General features: G+C 33.1%; 3 protein-coding genes across 4 annotated transcripts; 1 reads left to right on the forward strand and 2 right to left on the reverse strand.

The window, feature by feature from the left end:
* LOC18593287 (protein TIC 20-v, chloroplastic) lies at positions 5,276-6,321 on the reverse strand. The gene has a single exon (XM_018124679.1). It carries the CDS (start codon positions 6,150-6,152, stop codon positions 5,502-5,504), a length of 651 nt encoding a protein of 216 aa, XP_017980168.1. The 5' UTR covers positions 6,153-6,321; the 3' UTR covers positions 5,276-5,501.
* Positions 7,296-9,394, forward strand: LOC18593288 (putative pectate lyase 21). The gene is made up of 4 exons (XM_007020439.2): positions 7,296-7,626; positions 7,760-8,494; positions 8,656-8,794; positions 9,031-9,394. Exons 1-4 carry the CDS (start codon positions 7,529-7,531, stop codon positions 9,250-9,252), a joined length of 1,194 nt encoding a protein of 397 aa, XP_007020501.2. The 5' UTR covers positions 7,296-7,528; the 3' UTR covers positions 9,253-9,394.
* LOC18593289 (inactive beta-amylase 4, chloroplastic) lies at positions 9,451-14,668 on the reverse strand. 2 transcript variants are annotated; one of them, XM_018124676.1, is made up of 10 exons: positions 14,432-14,668; positions 13,398-13,526; positions 12,901-13,147; positions 12,281-12,501; positions 12,099-12,176; positions 11,864-12,023; positions 11,333-11,616; positions 10,787-10,856; positions 9,957-10,025; positions 9,451-9,641 (listed from the first exon to the last, which is right to left on the reverse strand). In XM_018124676.1, exons 1-10 carry the CDS (start codon positions 14,614-14,616, stop codon positions 9,489-9,491), a joined length of 1,596 nt encoding a protein of 531 aa, XP_017980165.1. In that variant the 5' UTR covers positions 14,617-14,668; the 3' UTR covers positions 9,451-9,488. The 2 variants fall into 2 exon arrangements, with proteins under 2 accessions (XP_017980165.1, XP_017980166.1); XM_018124677.1 differs by having other exon boundaries at positions 9,489-9,641; positions 11,333-11,586.

The following is a 15,601-nucleotide window of genomic DNA, read 5'->3' on the forward strand; positions in this document are numbered from 1 at the left end:
TTAGTAGAGAGAGAGAGAGAGAGAGAGGGGGGGGGTGTTTGTGAGTTCGAGTGGGGAAGAAGGAGAGTGACATTAGAGGAAAGATGAGACATAAAAGGGAAAAATGATTATGCTGGAGTATTGAGAGGGTAGTAGCAGTAGGGTTGGATTTTGCCACCAATTGCAACTTAAAAAATGATTTACATTTTCTTGTAGGGGCATACTAACCTATGCTTTAGTTCAAAGAAACTGATTTGAATCTAGATAGAGACAAACTTAAAAACTAGGTTTCTCGTTTTTTCGAGATTCTATTAACAAGTAATCTCATAACAATCTTGTATAAATTATACAATAATAATATTCTAATTAATCTTAAAAAAAAGAAATATAATACACCCATCATTGGTCCCCAAAAACCCTAGTTTCGAATCTTCTATTTTCGAAGTTATAAGCTAGAAAAGAGTAGAGTAATAAGTCACCTAAAAGCATAGGTGAGTTCCAATAATTAAAAGGAACAAGAAAAGCTTTTGTTGTTGTAGCTTCAAAAAAAAACTTTTGGCAACCATGATCATGTCTTGGGTTAAGCTTTGTGCTTCTAATATGCATGACTTCCATTACATTAAGCATGGATCAAGGTCTTCTATGAACATTATATTAAAATGGCAATTAAAAAAAATGATGCTAGGCACTTGCGTGTAGATGGTAAGCTCTGCCGGCCAAAAAGGGTGTGCCGAGGGAGGAAAAGAGAGAGACATTGGGGGAATAAATCAAAATGAAAGATTTGAGTAAAGGAGGAGAAGCTGACAGATCACGTGCTGCTTAGCATCTCTTTCATCAGATATCCAAAGGCATTTCCTTTTAAAAGCCATTCATTAAATTATACACCATAAACCATTTTGCAAGCATAGAATATATATATATATATATGACCTCTTTCCAGGTTTCCATCTCTCTTTTTTTTTACATGATTTTATTTTGTTTTTTTCATTTTTTTAATTCAACAGAGATTACGAATCTTATTAATTAACATAATCATGACAAAAGAAATTAGATTTACATGTCGATTAATTCATACATAAAAATGAAGCATTTTTTAAACATTTAATATAATATCTGAAAAAATTAAATAAAAATAAATATTTAAAGAAGAAAAGAATATTTCATACGAACTATTACCAAAACGACACTGGGAAATTTTTCTCAAGTATTCTTTCAGATGCTTCTAATGCAAACTTTTTTGTTACATAGTTTCTCTCAAAATGAAATTATTATTTAGGTTTTTTTAACAAAATTTCATGTTAATCACACCAATCATTGGCGGTCAATTTTGTTGATTCCCAACAATATGGATCCATCTCCACCGTCCGATTGAAGATCAGATGCCGAATTCGAGTGTCGGCGCAGGATCAAGATGGTCATGACTTCCACGAGAAAATACCCGGTCAATGTTGTGGCATTCTCGTAGTTTGATCCAAAGTAAGAGGGCAATTGGATAAAACGAGAGGGACTTGAGTTAAGTAACTTTAGTTAACATACAGGGCCAATGCTTCGTGCTCCGAAAACAGCCAGGCTGGAAACTGTTCAATGAGGTGACGCCACGTGGACGGAAAGTGTTCGGCTTCATGACGTTAGCCATAGCCCCTCCACCGACAAAAGGCTCCATGGCTTAGTTGTATGCATGATGAAAATTTTCGATAAGTACTTAGCAACTTTTCACCGTGTTTGAGTTACTCTAACACCAAGACATAATTGCGTAAAAATAAATCAGGCGTTGACTTGCTGACTACTTGGTTTGGTTTTTTTTTTTTTTTTTAATTTATTTGTTTATTAAAAGTAAAAATTAAGTTAAACAAATTTTAAAAGAAAGTACGTTTTTTTTAAAGAACAAAATTACAAAAAAAACTCTAAAAAATAATTTTCTCTTCTCTTCTTTTAAATATATACTAATTTTTTAAAAAAATATTATTTTCTCAATCAACCTTCCTCTTCTCTTCCTCTCTCTACAAATCACCCTCCTTCAATAAAAGATACGATATTCCTCTTCTTTATCTTTCTACAAATCACCCTCTTTCAATAGAGAATCACGATCTCTCTCTTCTTTATCTCTTTATAAAAATTAATAAAAAAATAAAAAACTCAATAATAAAATAGTAAAATTTAATTTTTTTTTATTTTTACAAAAATTAAGATAAAAAAAAACTCAAAATTTAAAGCTGAATTCAAGTACTATTTAAAAGATTTCTCTATTCTCCATAAAAAAAACTAATACTAGTACTATTATATAAGTTTAAAAGTTATTTCATTTTTTATATATATTTTTATTTTTAACATCTAAAATCATATAAACTTATTCCGCTTAGGTGATTGAAAATGATAAAAATATTTATTATAATAATTTTAATCAAAATTAAAACTTATATAATTTATTTTACTGGACAGTTTATCAAATAATTTTAATTTAATTTTAAAGGTTATCATTTTTTATAAAAACTTTATAATAATTTTTAAATTAAAAAAATTAAATCAAAAAAGCTCTTAACGTTGTTGTCGTGAGAGCGTAGGAGAGTGCAGAATTGATTATAATATTTTGATTTACATTTAGTATTATATAGTAATAGTGTCCGAATTTCATATTTAAAAGATAAAAATATATTTTATAAAACAATTATATTAAAAATTTGACATTTATAAAAATAAAATTTTCAAAAAATTAAAATATGCTATAAAAATTCTGACATTGATGCTATGAACTACTTACTTATGGTGAACCGTAATGCCAGAATCGATCCATGTATTGATAATCTTTGGTGGCAGTACCAATCCATGTACTGGTAATTAGATTAAAATCTCCTTTCATCGAGACCAATACGAAATTGAGTTTTCTTTTTAAAAAAGTTTACATAGCTTGAAATATTTTAGATTGATTAAAACCCTAAATAGGTGGAATATCAACAAAAATTCATTTCTTAACAAATGACCAAAAAATAAAAAACAGTACTCCTAATTTTTTATTATTATTATTATTATTTATAAATTCAAGTAAATCTTTATTATTACTCATTCAAGTAATATCTTGGATAATTTTTATTCTCGATATTTCTTGTGAATTTGAAAGTAAGGTGTCACATCTCTCTCCTTATATAATTTATTTTATTAATTAATAAAATTTTAATAAAATAACTAAACCCTGCGAGAATTTTCAGCATATAAAAACGGTAATCAATTAAGATTTAGTTTCTCCTACGCCAAAGTGAGAAATAACAAAAGGAATACTACAAATATTTATCCAACACTATGATTGGGAAAAAAATCAATATTATAATTTATATTCATAGGGAGACAAGCCAATGATTAAATAACTTTTATAGTATGTTTTTTTTTTAATTGGATGATGGCTACAAGTTTTGTGGTATGCCTCATCCACCTAATACAATAATATGTTTCAATTGAATAATGGTCAAGCATGCCTATAGTTAAAAAATGCAAACCCCCAATTCAAATTTCAAAATCAACCAACCAAATTAAATTTAATATACTATATATTTAATTGTAAATAAATAAATAAATAAACCCCATAAAACATTGCCTATGTCTAGTTTCTATTTCATGGTAGAGGGCAGCAACCACATGGAAAATGGGCATTAAAGAATCAAAGAGGAGGGACCAAAACAGATCTAAGAACAAAGAGCAGGCATAAATTTATCATAAAGTTTGCACTTTATGAATCATTGAATCATAATTGATGTATAACCATAAAGTGTTTGTGGTTCATGTAGCTGAAATCTTATATGCTGATGGAAATAATAAAGAAATCCCTACCTTCCTCCAGCCAAACCAAACCAAATAAGAGACACATAACATCAAAAGTTGACTTAGATTTGATGTTGAAAGTATGAATTGGACGCCATTAAGTTTCTAATCTGAAACATTAGTTTTGTTTATATTATGGTATAAGTGGTTGGTAGGCCCCCACCCCTACGGCAAACCAATAGTTTCCATACACGTGTTCTTGATCAGATCCACCGAAATGTTGATACTGACTAGCGTATAAACCCAAATTGTCAAAGTAGAATAATCAGATAACTAGGTGATTTCCCCAATTTAATTTTTCTAGTACTTTCATTATAGTTCCTGAAATCCCTAAGCAGAGCTTGAAACAAAATCAATATGAACGTTCCAACATACCAACGAAGAAGATGATGCCAGACAAAAGTAGGTTCCAATGACACCTAAATCTTTGACTAACTGAAATAGAAAAGTGGGAAAGATGACAATTTTCTCACATGGCTAATGTGTGACTTTATATGGAAGTCAAGGAATCATGTTAAGGGTTTGAGATATGCTAAGGAATCTTATAAATTATTTAAATTGACAGGGAAAGAAAGAACTTTGGAAAGAGACTTCATTGACAATAATCTCTGGGTTTTTTGCTTTGTTTGGAGGATGGTAAAGGAAAAAAGGAGAGAAAGAAAGTTTAATCTAATGGTTTAGCCATAAAGTAAGAAAGTGATTATAAAGCTTAATCAAAGTAATTTTGCTAGTAAATAGTAAATAGAAATCAAAGTGACTCAAAGGAGTTATAAGGGCTGGTGGCTACCTCTTTTTCCTTTTGAGTCAAAGACTCTTGGATGTTGTTGAGCCAGGTCCAACAACAATGGGCATTCAACCCAGATCTATGGGGTTTGATTGAAAAAACTTACCTTTTTAGATGGGCTTTCTTGATACTCTACCATGAACAACAATCTCTTTTTAAGGCCTTGATAGCCAGAAAAGCAAACTTAAAGAGGAAGTTCTTCTCTAGGAACACACTCTTGTTCTTTCTACTTAAGATTTTCAATTTTTGAGGCATCGTAATTCTTGACAGGTTTTGCAACAACTAGAAATCAAGTTCTTCACTTGTGTTTGTCAGTATGATTCCACGAGCATAATGATTTAAAGCTTCTAGTCATTATGCAAAAGCAAGTTTCAATGGCCAATGTGCTAGCATTTTTTGCAAGCTCTGTTTCAATTTTGGTTCAAAAGAGAAAGGGTGAGGAAAGTTTCAGTATCCCACAGTACTAGAATAAATATAACAAGACTATGCAATGCCAGAAGAAAAACAAAGCAACTATGAAAGAGCAAGAAGCGTGACAAACCTTACCAGAATCTATAAGGAAAATGGGCTTATATGGAGTAACATGCACCAAGGAGAGATGGGTTCTGAATATGCATTCATCCAAGTCTGGCAGTGTTGCAAATTTGCCAGTCTACAATTCAACTAATCTTATCAAACATTATCTATCAATAAAAGAACAAATGAATAATCTTATCAAACATTAATACCAGCCATCAAATGTATGAAGAGTAAAGAAAACCAACAATCATTGACTGAATTTCATAATTTTTTTGTTTATTTAACAATAATGACAGCATCTAATGCATATCTTTCCTTCTCTTTTGGCCAAGAAAATCGAGATGCCAAATTTTCTAACACTTAAATCTCGGTCTAAACAACAATTGATTAGCAGAATCAGAAAAGGCCATCAAAGAACTTGCCTATCAGCAGCTTCAGCGACAATTGGCAATCTTGGCAACTGCCCGAACAAGCAAGAAGAGGAACCATAAATCAAACAAACCAAAAGGAACAAAAACACAGTGCTATCCAGGCTCATCACCAAATCCAAACCCAACCCATCTCTTGGATTGAAAGTCCTCTCCAGGAGATCAGGAAAAATCAACAAAACATCAAGCACGATAGCCTGCATAGTGTTAAACCTCACATACCTACTAAACTTCGGATTCCTAACAACCACAAAGTACAAAGTCAAAAACACTAAAAACCCATTCAAAGGAAAGCTTTTGAACACTTTTATAGCTGGGAAGAGTGGTTGTATAAGCACTTGAATTGGAGTGAACTGTGTTATAACGTACTTGCCATACTGTACGCCATCAAAGAAGGGATAAAAATAACATATTGCTGAAATTAGCCTGTCAGGGCCATCAGCTGAGTCATCACCTTTAGCTTGGGCTATGAAAAGTTTTCTTCTTGTTGGGTTATTTTTTTGGTTGGGAAAGTTTGTTATGGTGAAAAAAGATGGATGCTTTTTGAGAGATGAAATTGAAGTGGAGTAATGGGTTTTCTGTGATAAGGATAGAGGAGTTGGTGGTGAAGAGAGAGGATTGAATAAAAGCATCCTGCTTTCGAAGATCTTTGGGTTGTTTTGGATGTAAAGTGGAGATCTTGCCGAAGCTTAGAGCACAGAGGGAAAAAGAGAGGAGAAGAGGGGAGGAAAGGATATGAAAAGGCCTTGGCTATCGCTGCTATTGCGTTATAGTTGAGCAAAGAATATCTACCTCCCTGAAATAAAATAAATTTGGGGGAAAAGAAAATGGTCAACGTATTTGTGAAGACAAAAAGCTCTATTTTACACTACTAATTTCTATTATTCCTTTAAAATCAAGTGATGATTATTTAAATGATTAAGAAAAAATATCCAACATTTCTCTTGGAATATTCTAAGATAAAAAAGACTGTTTAGGATCTTGACATAATATTATGCTTGAGAAAATAAAAGAGTTTTTAAGTGATTTTTTTATATTCATAAAAGCAGAGTTCCAACTTTATTTTTCGAGACAGATCAATTATTCAATCAGATGCTTGAATGTAATAACATGCCATTTAATTTTAGATCTCACAATAGGCAAAAGAATAATTCGGACATAAAGAGCAACCACGTTTCTTTCCAATGAGTAAATGTTCATTACCATTACTAGCAGTGCTTACTAATATTCACCGCTGCAGACGTATAGATTGAGATTAATTCATTATTCTTTGATATATACTATATGCTTTTGTACAATAATTTAAGACATTTATTTTCTAGAATTACAATATTTTTTTCCACTAAACTCTTAATTTTTAACAGGACCTAAATAAGATTTTAATTTTTGATTTATACTTAAATAATTTTTTTATTTTAATAAAAAATAAATTATCATCAAATTTAATTTTAATTAACATTTTTTATTCAATTGATATATAATTGGCGCAGCCGACGCACATGACCACATTAGTTGTCAAGTGACCATGTCAAGTTGTCAGCTGATATATCACATGGACATAAAATTTAAAAATTCATTTAAATATAATAAAAAAGAGAATCTTAATTAAAAAAAATATCATAGTACAAGTGTAAATGATAATATACTGAAGCCTAAAGGATAATATAGACGCATTTCCTTTAAAAGACAAATTCCTGCGCTATTACACCCGACAATATACTGAAGAAAAAACTACTAATGCAAACATAAACCAGGCTCGATGATTTCAATGTTGTAAAGCCTACAAAAACCACTCAAAATAAACAGAAAAAAAGCACTATGAACCTAACTATTCGGTCGCCATTTACAGCCGAAGCTCTTCCCTCTCAGAAAGCAAAGAACAAGGCGGGTAGCTATATGGAAAAACTAACCAGCTTTTCACAGCATCATTCAATTCCTAGGCTTTATATATCCATACCTTTGGGTCATCCCTATGTTGTAGTTCTAGCAAAAGCTTCCTGTTTATGAGATGCCGACATTATACCTCTTCTCCCTAGTCATATTCTTACATGCTGCCTCAACATTCTCCAGACATCTACCAGAGGAGGTATCAGAAGAAGCAGGAAGGTAAGCCCCTCCTCCGGCTAGCTTCATTTTCAACCTAATGGTCTCAATTTCTCGAAATTTAGTACCTATTTTAGTTCTAAAGCTCCTGTTTTCTGACTTGTTTAGAGTTGTCTATGCTATGGCATATAAACAGGTACTACTCAACAAGGCAGTTGGACAGGGAACAATGCAGAACTGGTAACCCTATGGATGACTGCTGGAGGTGTGACCCTGAATGGGACACCAACCGGATAAGGCTAGCTGATTGTGCAGTTGGGTTCGGGAAAGATGCTATTGGGGGAAGAGATGGTGAAGTTTATGTAGTAACAGATTCTGATAACGATGATCCCGTAAATCCTACCCCAGGCACACTTCGTCATGCTGCCATTCAAGAAGAACCGCTATGGATCATCTTTGATCATGACATGGTCATAATGCTAAAGGAACAACTCCTGATCAACTCATACAAGACCATCGACGGGAGAGGACATGATATCCAAATAGCACATGGACCATGCATAACCTTACGCAATGTGAGTAATATCATCATACATAATATCTACATACATGACTGCTTACCTTCAGGATATGCCACGGTGTGGGATCCATCACTGCAATACACAACAAGTGGTAGATCCGATGGGGATGGGATCTCAATATTCAGCTCGAGGGATGTGTGGATTGATCACTGCACACTTGCAAATTGTTACGATGGGCTTATTGATGCAACGTATGGTTCAACAGCGATAACAATCTCTAACAACTATATGCTACATCACAATGAAGTCATGCTCATGGGTCATAATGATGACTTCCTTGATGACAAGAACATGCAAGTAACTATTGCCTTCAATTACTTTGGGGAAGGCCTGGTTCAGCGAATTCCCAGGTAGTATTCACCGACACCTACACCTATAGCAGTATGCATACACAAAGTATAGCATGATGATGCTTCATCATCAACACTTTATACCTATAACAATGATGTATGCTTCATCATCAACACTTTATACCTATAAAAACTCTAAACATATTGCCAAAATGTTTCAGATGCAGGCATGGGTACTTTCATATCGTCAACAATGTATACAGTGGTTGGGAGATGTATGCAATTGGTGGAAGTGCCAGCCCGACAATCAATAGCCAAGGGAATGTCTACATAGCATTAGACAACAATTCTACAAAGGAGGCAAGTTTCTCTACCCAAATGTAGCTACACTAACTCCATCCATTATATGAAATAGCAAGCCCAACATGGGCCTAGAGCATATAAGAGCAAGAAGATAGAGGAAAAAACTTATGAAAAACTGGCTATCCTTTCTCTTAAAATATCTAAGATAAATTTTGAATACCATGTACCTCAACCTCTTCAAAAATGTACTCCATTAGCTTCCATGTGTTCTCAATAATATATTTTTTAATCAGGTGACAAAACATGAGAACTCATTAGATGAAGAGTGGAAGAGCTGGAATTGGAGATCAGAAGGAGATATGATGCTCAATGGTGCTTTCTTCACACCTTCTGGAGAAGAAGCTTCAGCAAGTTACTTAAAAGCATCAAGCATGGCAGCAAAACCACCTTCACTTCTAACAAAGACGGCTCAATATGCAGGAAGTCTAATTTGCCAAGTAGGACAATTGTGCTAATATCTAGCCAACCAAATTTTCTACTTGTCTATACCTTTGATTATTTTTGGATTTATTTTCCAACATCTCAAAAATTTCAAAGCTGGACTGAATGACGTAAAGATGAATAACTGATATGAAAAGGCTACAAGAGCTTATGCAATTCCCTTTCTCCCCCTAGTCAGGATAAAAAATAAGGTAGGGGCAGGGAGATCTTAATTAGCTTAGTAAAATGGTTAGACGGTTGAAAAAATGTATTACAAATCTGTGCTCATCATTCTAACAAAAGGTACAAAGTTATTCCAATTTTCAACCCTAAAAATACTATCATTCATTCTGAAATAAGTAAATGACCTTACAACTTCTGCCTGGGAATGGTAACAGTTTGAATGAATTTTCCATAGTCCAGTCTGCAAGAATTTAAGAGAGAGTGCAAGTATGAGTTATGTTAGTAAAGAAAATCCTGGCAAAAGAAGATTAAGTTAAAGAAAAAGATGAACAGTTGAGAAGAAAATTGCAGAGAACTAAACAAGATAATGCTAAAATAATTGCACAACCTTGTGCTAATATGTAAATGAGGTGAAGCACCAGGGTTACCTTGGTTGAAAGAGTTAAGAGCCATCACAAGTACCATATTAATCATTACCAGAAAAACAATTAAATAATTAAATCCTGTTATGAAGCTAAAGGTAGACAAGAGTCTGTCAACATTGAATGACACTTACCTTGTCTAGTCGTTCAGTTGTATTTCTTCCAATCAAGTTAATTATCCTCTTCTTTGAGACGGACTGTATCTGCAGCAGAAACTCGGAAGAAGGTCAAAGAAATTAGTGTTTAGCAAGAGCACACAAATGAGACAAGTTGCATTTGAATTTCACACTCTTTAGCTGTTAAATCTCATACCATATAGTTCTTAAACAACCTCATTCAACTTCTTCATAAGGAGCAACAAGAATATTTCCCCTATAGAGATTACAACCAAGTCCAAAGAGGACAGTAAGTGAAACATAATTGTTTCAAAATCTTCTATCCTAGGAGAAACTTCAGGACATTTCATGATTATACCAAATGTCTGGGGAGGAATTAGGCTTTAAGGGTTACATTGATTATGATAAATATAACATGTTAGTTCAGTTCCCTTTTTCTTTTTATCTTTTAGGCACCAGGGTGGCGAAGTGATGTTGACACTGCTACTAGCATGCCTGCCCATTAAGCCCTAATAAATACACTGAACCATGCCCACTCACTACAAAATTATGGAGATTGAAGAATATTATCTTTTCTTTTTCTTTTTCAAGGGAGCATATCTGAGAGGCTACACATGTAACATATTTAGCTAAATAACAGATAGCAGCAAATTATAACATCATAGATCACAATAAGGCATGTTACCATCATTGGAACTATATGAATAAACTTCTTTAATCAGTTAAAAAATTCAGATAAAAGAACACTCTGTTGGTAGATTTAAACAGCTAAAATTGCATCAACTAAAATAAAAAATTTCACGATAAAAAAGAAAAGGAAAATTTGTAAATAAAGAGATAACTCATGCCTGTTTCAGTAATCCTTCAGGACTGCAAAGATATGTTGGCGGGGTTTCACTGTCCATCATCTCTAAGCAGCTGCAGGGGAGAGTTAAAGAATGAAAATGCTGGAAGATATATGACTAAGTTTCTATGAAAAGGCTATTATTGTGATCACAAACATCATACATGCATGAACTTAGATAAGAGGGGGTAGACAATGAAATCGTACAGAATTTCAACATAGAAGAACAAGGCAAACATAAATGATATTGATGTGTTTGCTACTCCCAAAGCATCTAATAGTTCATCTTATAAATTTTAAACTCAAGATTTGATCAACTCAAAAAAGAAAGAAGTCAACTGGTTTCAAACTTTCTAGAAAATAAAGTTCCAAGCAGGAGATTCACAAGGTGAGTTTTTTAGAAGATTCAAAGCCTTCATGTCCATCAGTTAACAATTCTATTTCTTGGGCAACTATCAGTCATTAAATGAATAATGCATTCCAAACAAAAACTGATCTAGGTAAATAAGAAAAAGGAAAAAAAAGAACAAAATAGAGATAAAATTCTCACGGTATGTGCAAAGCAGCTCCATGGCGAGACAACACTGATATGACAGGATCATAACCATCCCTGAGAGCAGTGTTATAGTAACCAGCAGTAAGTTCAGCAGGGTGTGATACAGTCTGGTACCACCAATAAATTCCACCAATTTTAGCCACCAATGTAACAGAAGTTTGCTCATTTTCTTGATATTTCTTCAGTATCTTTGCTGCCTTTGCAAGAATGGCATCTGCATGACAAATCAGCCTACCACTGTACCATTCCTGCAAAAGATCATTCCAAAGTCTGGTTTTCTAGATTCTTGACAATGCATCAGATTAAACTCAGTCATATACTTCTGTATTGCACAATATCTTGTCAATGCATCAAACTGAAACAGATAGTTTGACTCCTTCTAAATTAATATATTGTAGCAGCACAAATAGTGCATGCTTAAAAACCAGTGCGTGAATGTTCTAGAAGATTAATCTACCAAAATCTACAGAAAACTTTGTCAGACAGAAATCTGGGGTGAAATATTAACAGATAAAGCATACGTACCAGGAAGAAACGACCATAATCAGATAGAAAGCTTTCCTGTCCCTCTTCAAAAAAGGGCACCCCTGATGGAAGGCTGTTGTAACAGCCAGCATTCTGCGGCCCTCTGTCCCCCCATTGAGGCTTTCCTTCTCGGCATGCAGCCAACTTCAAGTCCTCCATCCTGAAAGCAGAACTATCTTCAGAATACTGAAACAACTGAGTTTGCATCACAGGATGAAAGAAACTTTACACCTACATGTACTTATCATAGCACTGGAATTCACCAATGCCAGGGAATTTCCATCTACCATCACCAAAAGGATGAGCAGGATACCTGCACTAAGAAAATAATGCAATGGCTTCATAATTATGTTTCAACAATAACTTCACAGTTTGAACAAAAAGAGGGTAATGAATGACATAAGAACTATACAGTACCTAAGTTCTCCAGAAGGACCTAGACCAATGCTTATTTCTTCAATTACACTTCCAATAAAGGATTCAAATTTGTTAACAAAACTAAGCATGAAGTCTTCGTAACATTGGAGAGCAGTCCGGCCAGATAAAAGAGGAACTCCGTCCACCCCTAGTGTAAGATAATCATTGTTGGATAAGCCATGTCGATCTCGATAGTATATATCTTTATTTGCATCACCAATCTGAGGACCAAAAAGGTATTAATTAGCAGTACTTTAGCAGTTGCAATAATCATAATACAGACAAGGTCCTCTTTATATATTTTTTATCTGGTAACCTTTTCAATGGAGCAGCTTCATATAGATTGGAGACTGAATGCAGTCTTACCTATAGAATTAAAGTAGTAGATCGCGTACACAAGGGATTAGCGGTTGAGGAAAAATAAATAATAGGAAGACTTGAATATATTTTTTTATTCTAATAGATTACATTACCATTGGGGGATTGGATAGCAAGATTCCTACCAGTCTAATGAATTGCACCAAAACCTTGAGTAAAACAGTTAAATGACCATACATCAACAGTGCAAATTATCACTCAGTTTGCAACTATATATGACAGTAATAAGTAAACAGCCATACCTCCAAAATCCACAGTGGAAGACTCACACCCCCTTTTCCATTAGATGAGTGAATCTTTGAGTGAAAAGACAAAGCAACATGCAACTTCAGGCCTGAATCAGATATCAGTTTAAAAAGCTCTTCATATAGAGACCAATTGTAGTCAAAAGGAGAAAATCGCTCCACGATTCCCCACCACACCTCAACTCCAATTCCATGAACACCTGCCAACTTGAGCGCTTTTAGAGATACAGTTAAGGCCTTGATTCTGAAACAACAAAGACAAACATAAAAAGAATTTTATTTTCAAAAGCAAAACATTACATAATACCTAAGATTTAAGACATCAAAAGAGAAAAAGTTGGATCCGATGACATGGTCATATTAATTAGGACAAATATGATCACACTCTCCTTATTTTGGATAAGCATGAGGAACACATTGAGTCTACCTCTCTTTTAGGAATGCTGAACATATAATATAGTAATAATCAAGCAAATTTAAGGCCAAAACCTTACTTTCTAATCCTTAGACTCCCAGAAGCATCAACAGCGAATGTGTCCACAGGCATCATTACAAAAATAGGCACCCTCTTATCTTTTGATGATTTCAATATCGTGGATCTTGATTTCTCTCGAGCATCCATGCTGCAAGATATTGATGATAAAACATCAGGGTAAGGTATAAAAATCAGCAAAATGAGAAACAAAAAAGCCACACGATTTCTAAATTTTTGCTGCTTTGCTAAGTGATACATCCACCGTCACAATCCAAGCAACCTAGGAAGGAACTTCTATGGACAGAGACAACGCCTTTTCCAGGAAACTAAAATGAATATGAAGAAGTAAAATGGAACATAGAAACACAATTATTCAGCCACAGCAAACATATGCTTACTTCACTATAAACATGAGCTTTGTTTTTAAAGAAAACCGTATCCTAACTACTGGAAGTAAGTTTAAGAAATCATTTTCCATCCTTCTCCTCACAGTGCCGTAAATTCAGATACTAACAATACTCAAGCAGAATTTCTTTTCCTAATCACTGATTGGCTACGTCTATAACAACCAAACGCAGCGTGACTACATAGACGGTAAAAGGCATTACAAATGTTGATTATTATTTCTCTTAATCTTTATCATTTTGAGATTTGATTTTCTTTCCTTCTTTTTCTGGTTGCTCTATATCTCTTCTGATTCATTAAATTCTTATAAATTTTCATCTAATTTAATATTTCAGCTCTAATAGAAACTGATTTTGATTTCCATCGATTCAAAAATGTCCTTATTCTCTTCTTTTATCACCAGCTTAACATCAAATGCAATGTACAGCTCAAAGATACGAAAACTTCAAAATCTTCTCATAAATCAAGGAACAAGCTTCCAATTCAGCTCTTCGATTATTAAAAACTAATAAAAACAATAAATAAATAAACATTAGGCAAAATAATTCAAGCACGGGTATCCAAATTTCCATTTTGTATCATTTTCTCGTTAACCAAACAGGAAAGAGAGAGAGAGAGAGAGATGAAATGAAAATGTAATGCACGGACCTCAAAATGCGATGGTTACCAGCAACCGATCGCCATTTACTCCGAAAGAAGCCATTTCTGAATATGCGGATCGCCGAAACGTTTCGGAGAAGAAACTCTGGCGTTTTCGTTGAGTCGCGATCGAAGCTCGCTTCTGCGTTCACAGTGTAGTAGAAGCCTCCTCTGCCTCCGCACTTGCACGCCATTTTTTCTTTTCTTTTTTTTTTTTTTTTTCTTCATCAAATCTCTGGCCTTGGAAGGAGAAATAGCAAAAAAGAATAATTGTGAAAGGTGATTTTTCCTTTTTATTCTCTTTTTTTAAAAAAAAAATTCTGATCCTCTTGTTTTGTGCAAGTTTTGCAACTATGCCCTTGAAGTTCACCAAAATATTGAAAAAAGCAAACATAATGTACTATCTAATTTGACCAATTGCTTTATAACTAAAAATGACAATTAGTAGAAAATTCGTTAATTTGAAATTTCTTGAATCGGTACATATAATAAGTAGTATTTTTACTATTAAAATCCTATCTAAACTCAATTATAGAATATTTTAATCTTACTAAATTGGCTTATAGTTAAAAATAACAACAAATTAGATATCGATTAATTTAAAGTTATTCGAATCTGAATACATGACAAGGTGTAATTTGTATTACTCAAATCTTATCCGAAAGAATTCAATTATAACATATGCTAGTCCCACCTAAATGAGTTCAATAATGTAGGATAGCTAATTATGGAATACTCATTGTTATTCTTATTTATATAATTAAAATTTTATTTATTATTTTATATTCAAGTGATGTTGATATGTACGGTAAAAAAAAGATAACATGACTATATTATCATAATACATAAACTTGCATATCATTGTTCACTATAACATGTTAATATGTCACGTGATGTAAAATAATAAGTAGTATTTTAATCAATAAGAGTTGATCAATCATTAATAATAAGAGTTTATTATATTTAAAATAATAATATAAAAATTTAATTAAAAGTAATAAAAATAAAAATTTAAATTTAAAATTTTTAAAATAATTTAAAGGTTTTGTTAAAGTATTATACCAAACTTATTTCAAAAAAAAAAAAGATCTGTTGTTTAGTCTTAAATTATGTAGATTTATTGCTTTCAATTTTTAACAGTAGGATTTTCCCACGTGGAAATGGCTATCCCAACAATAT

The sequence above is a fragment of the Theobroma cacao genome, chromosome 7 (assembly GCF_000208745.1).
Source record: "Theobroma cacao cultivar B97-61/B2 chromosome 7, Criollo_cocoa_genome_V2, whole genome shotgun sequence".
NCBI lineage: Eukaryota > Viridiplantae > Streptophyta > Magnoliopsida > Malvales > Malvaceae > Theobroma > Theobroma cacao.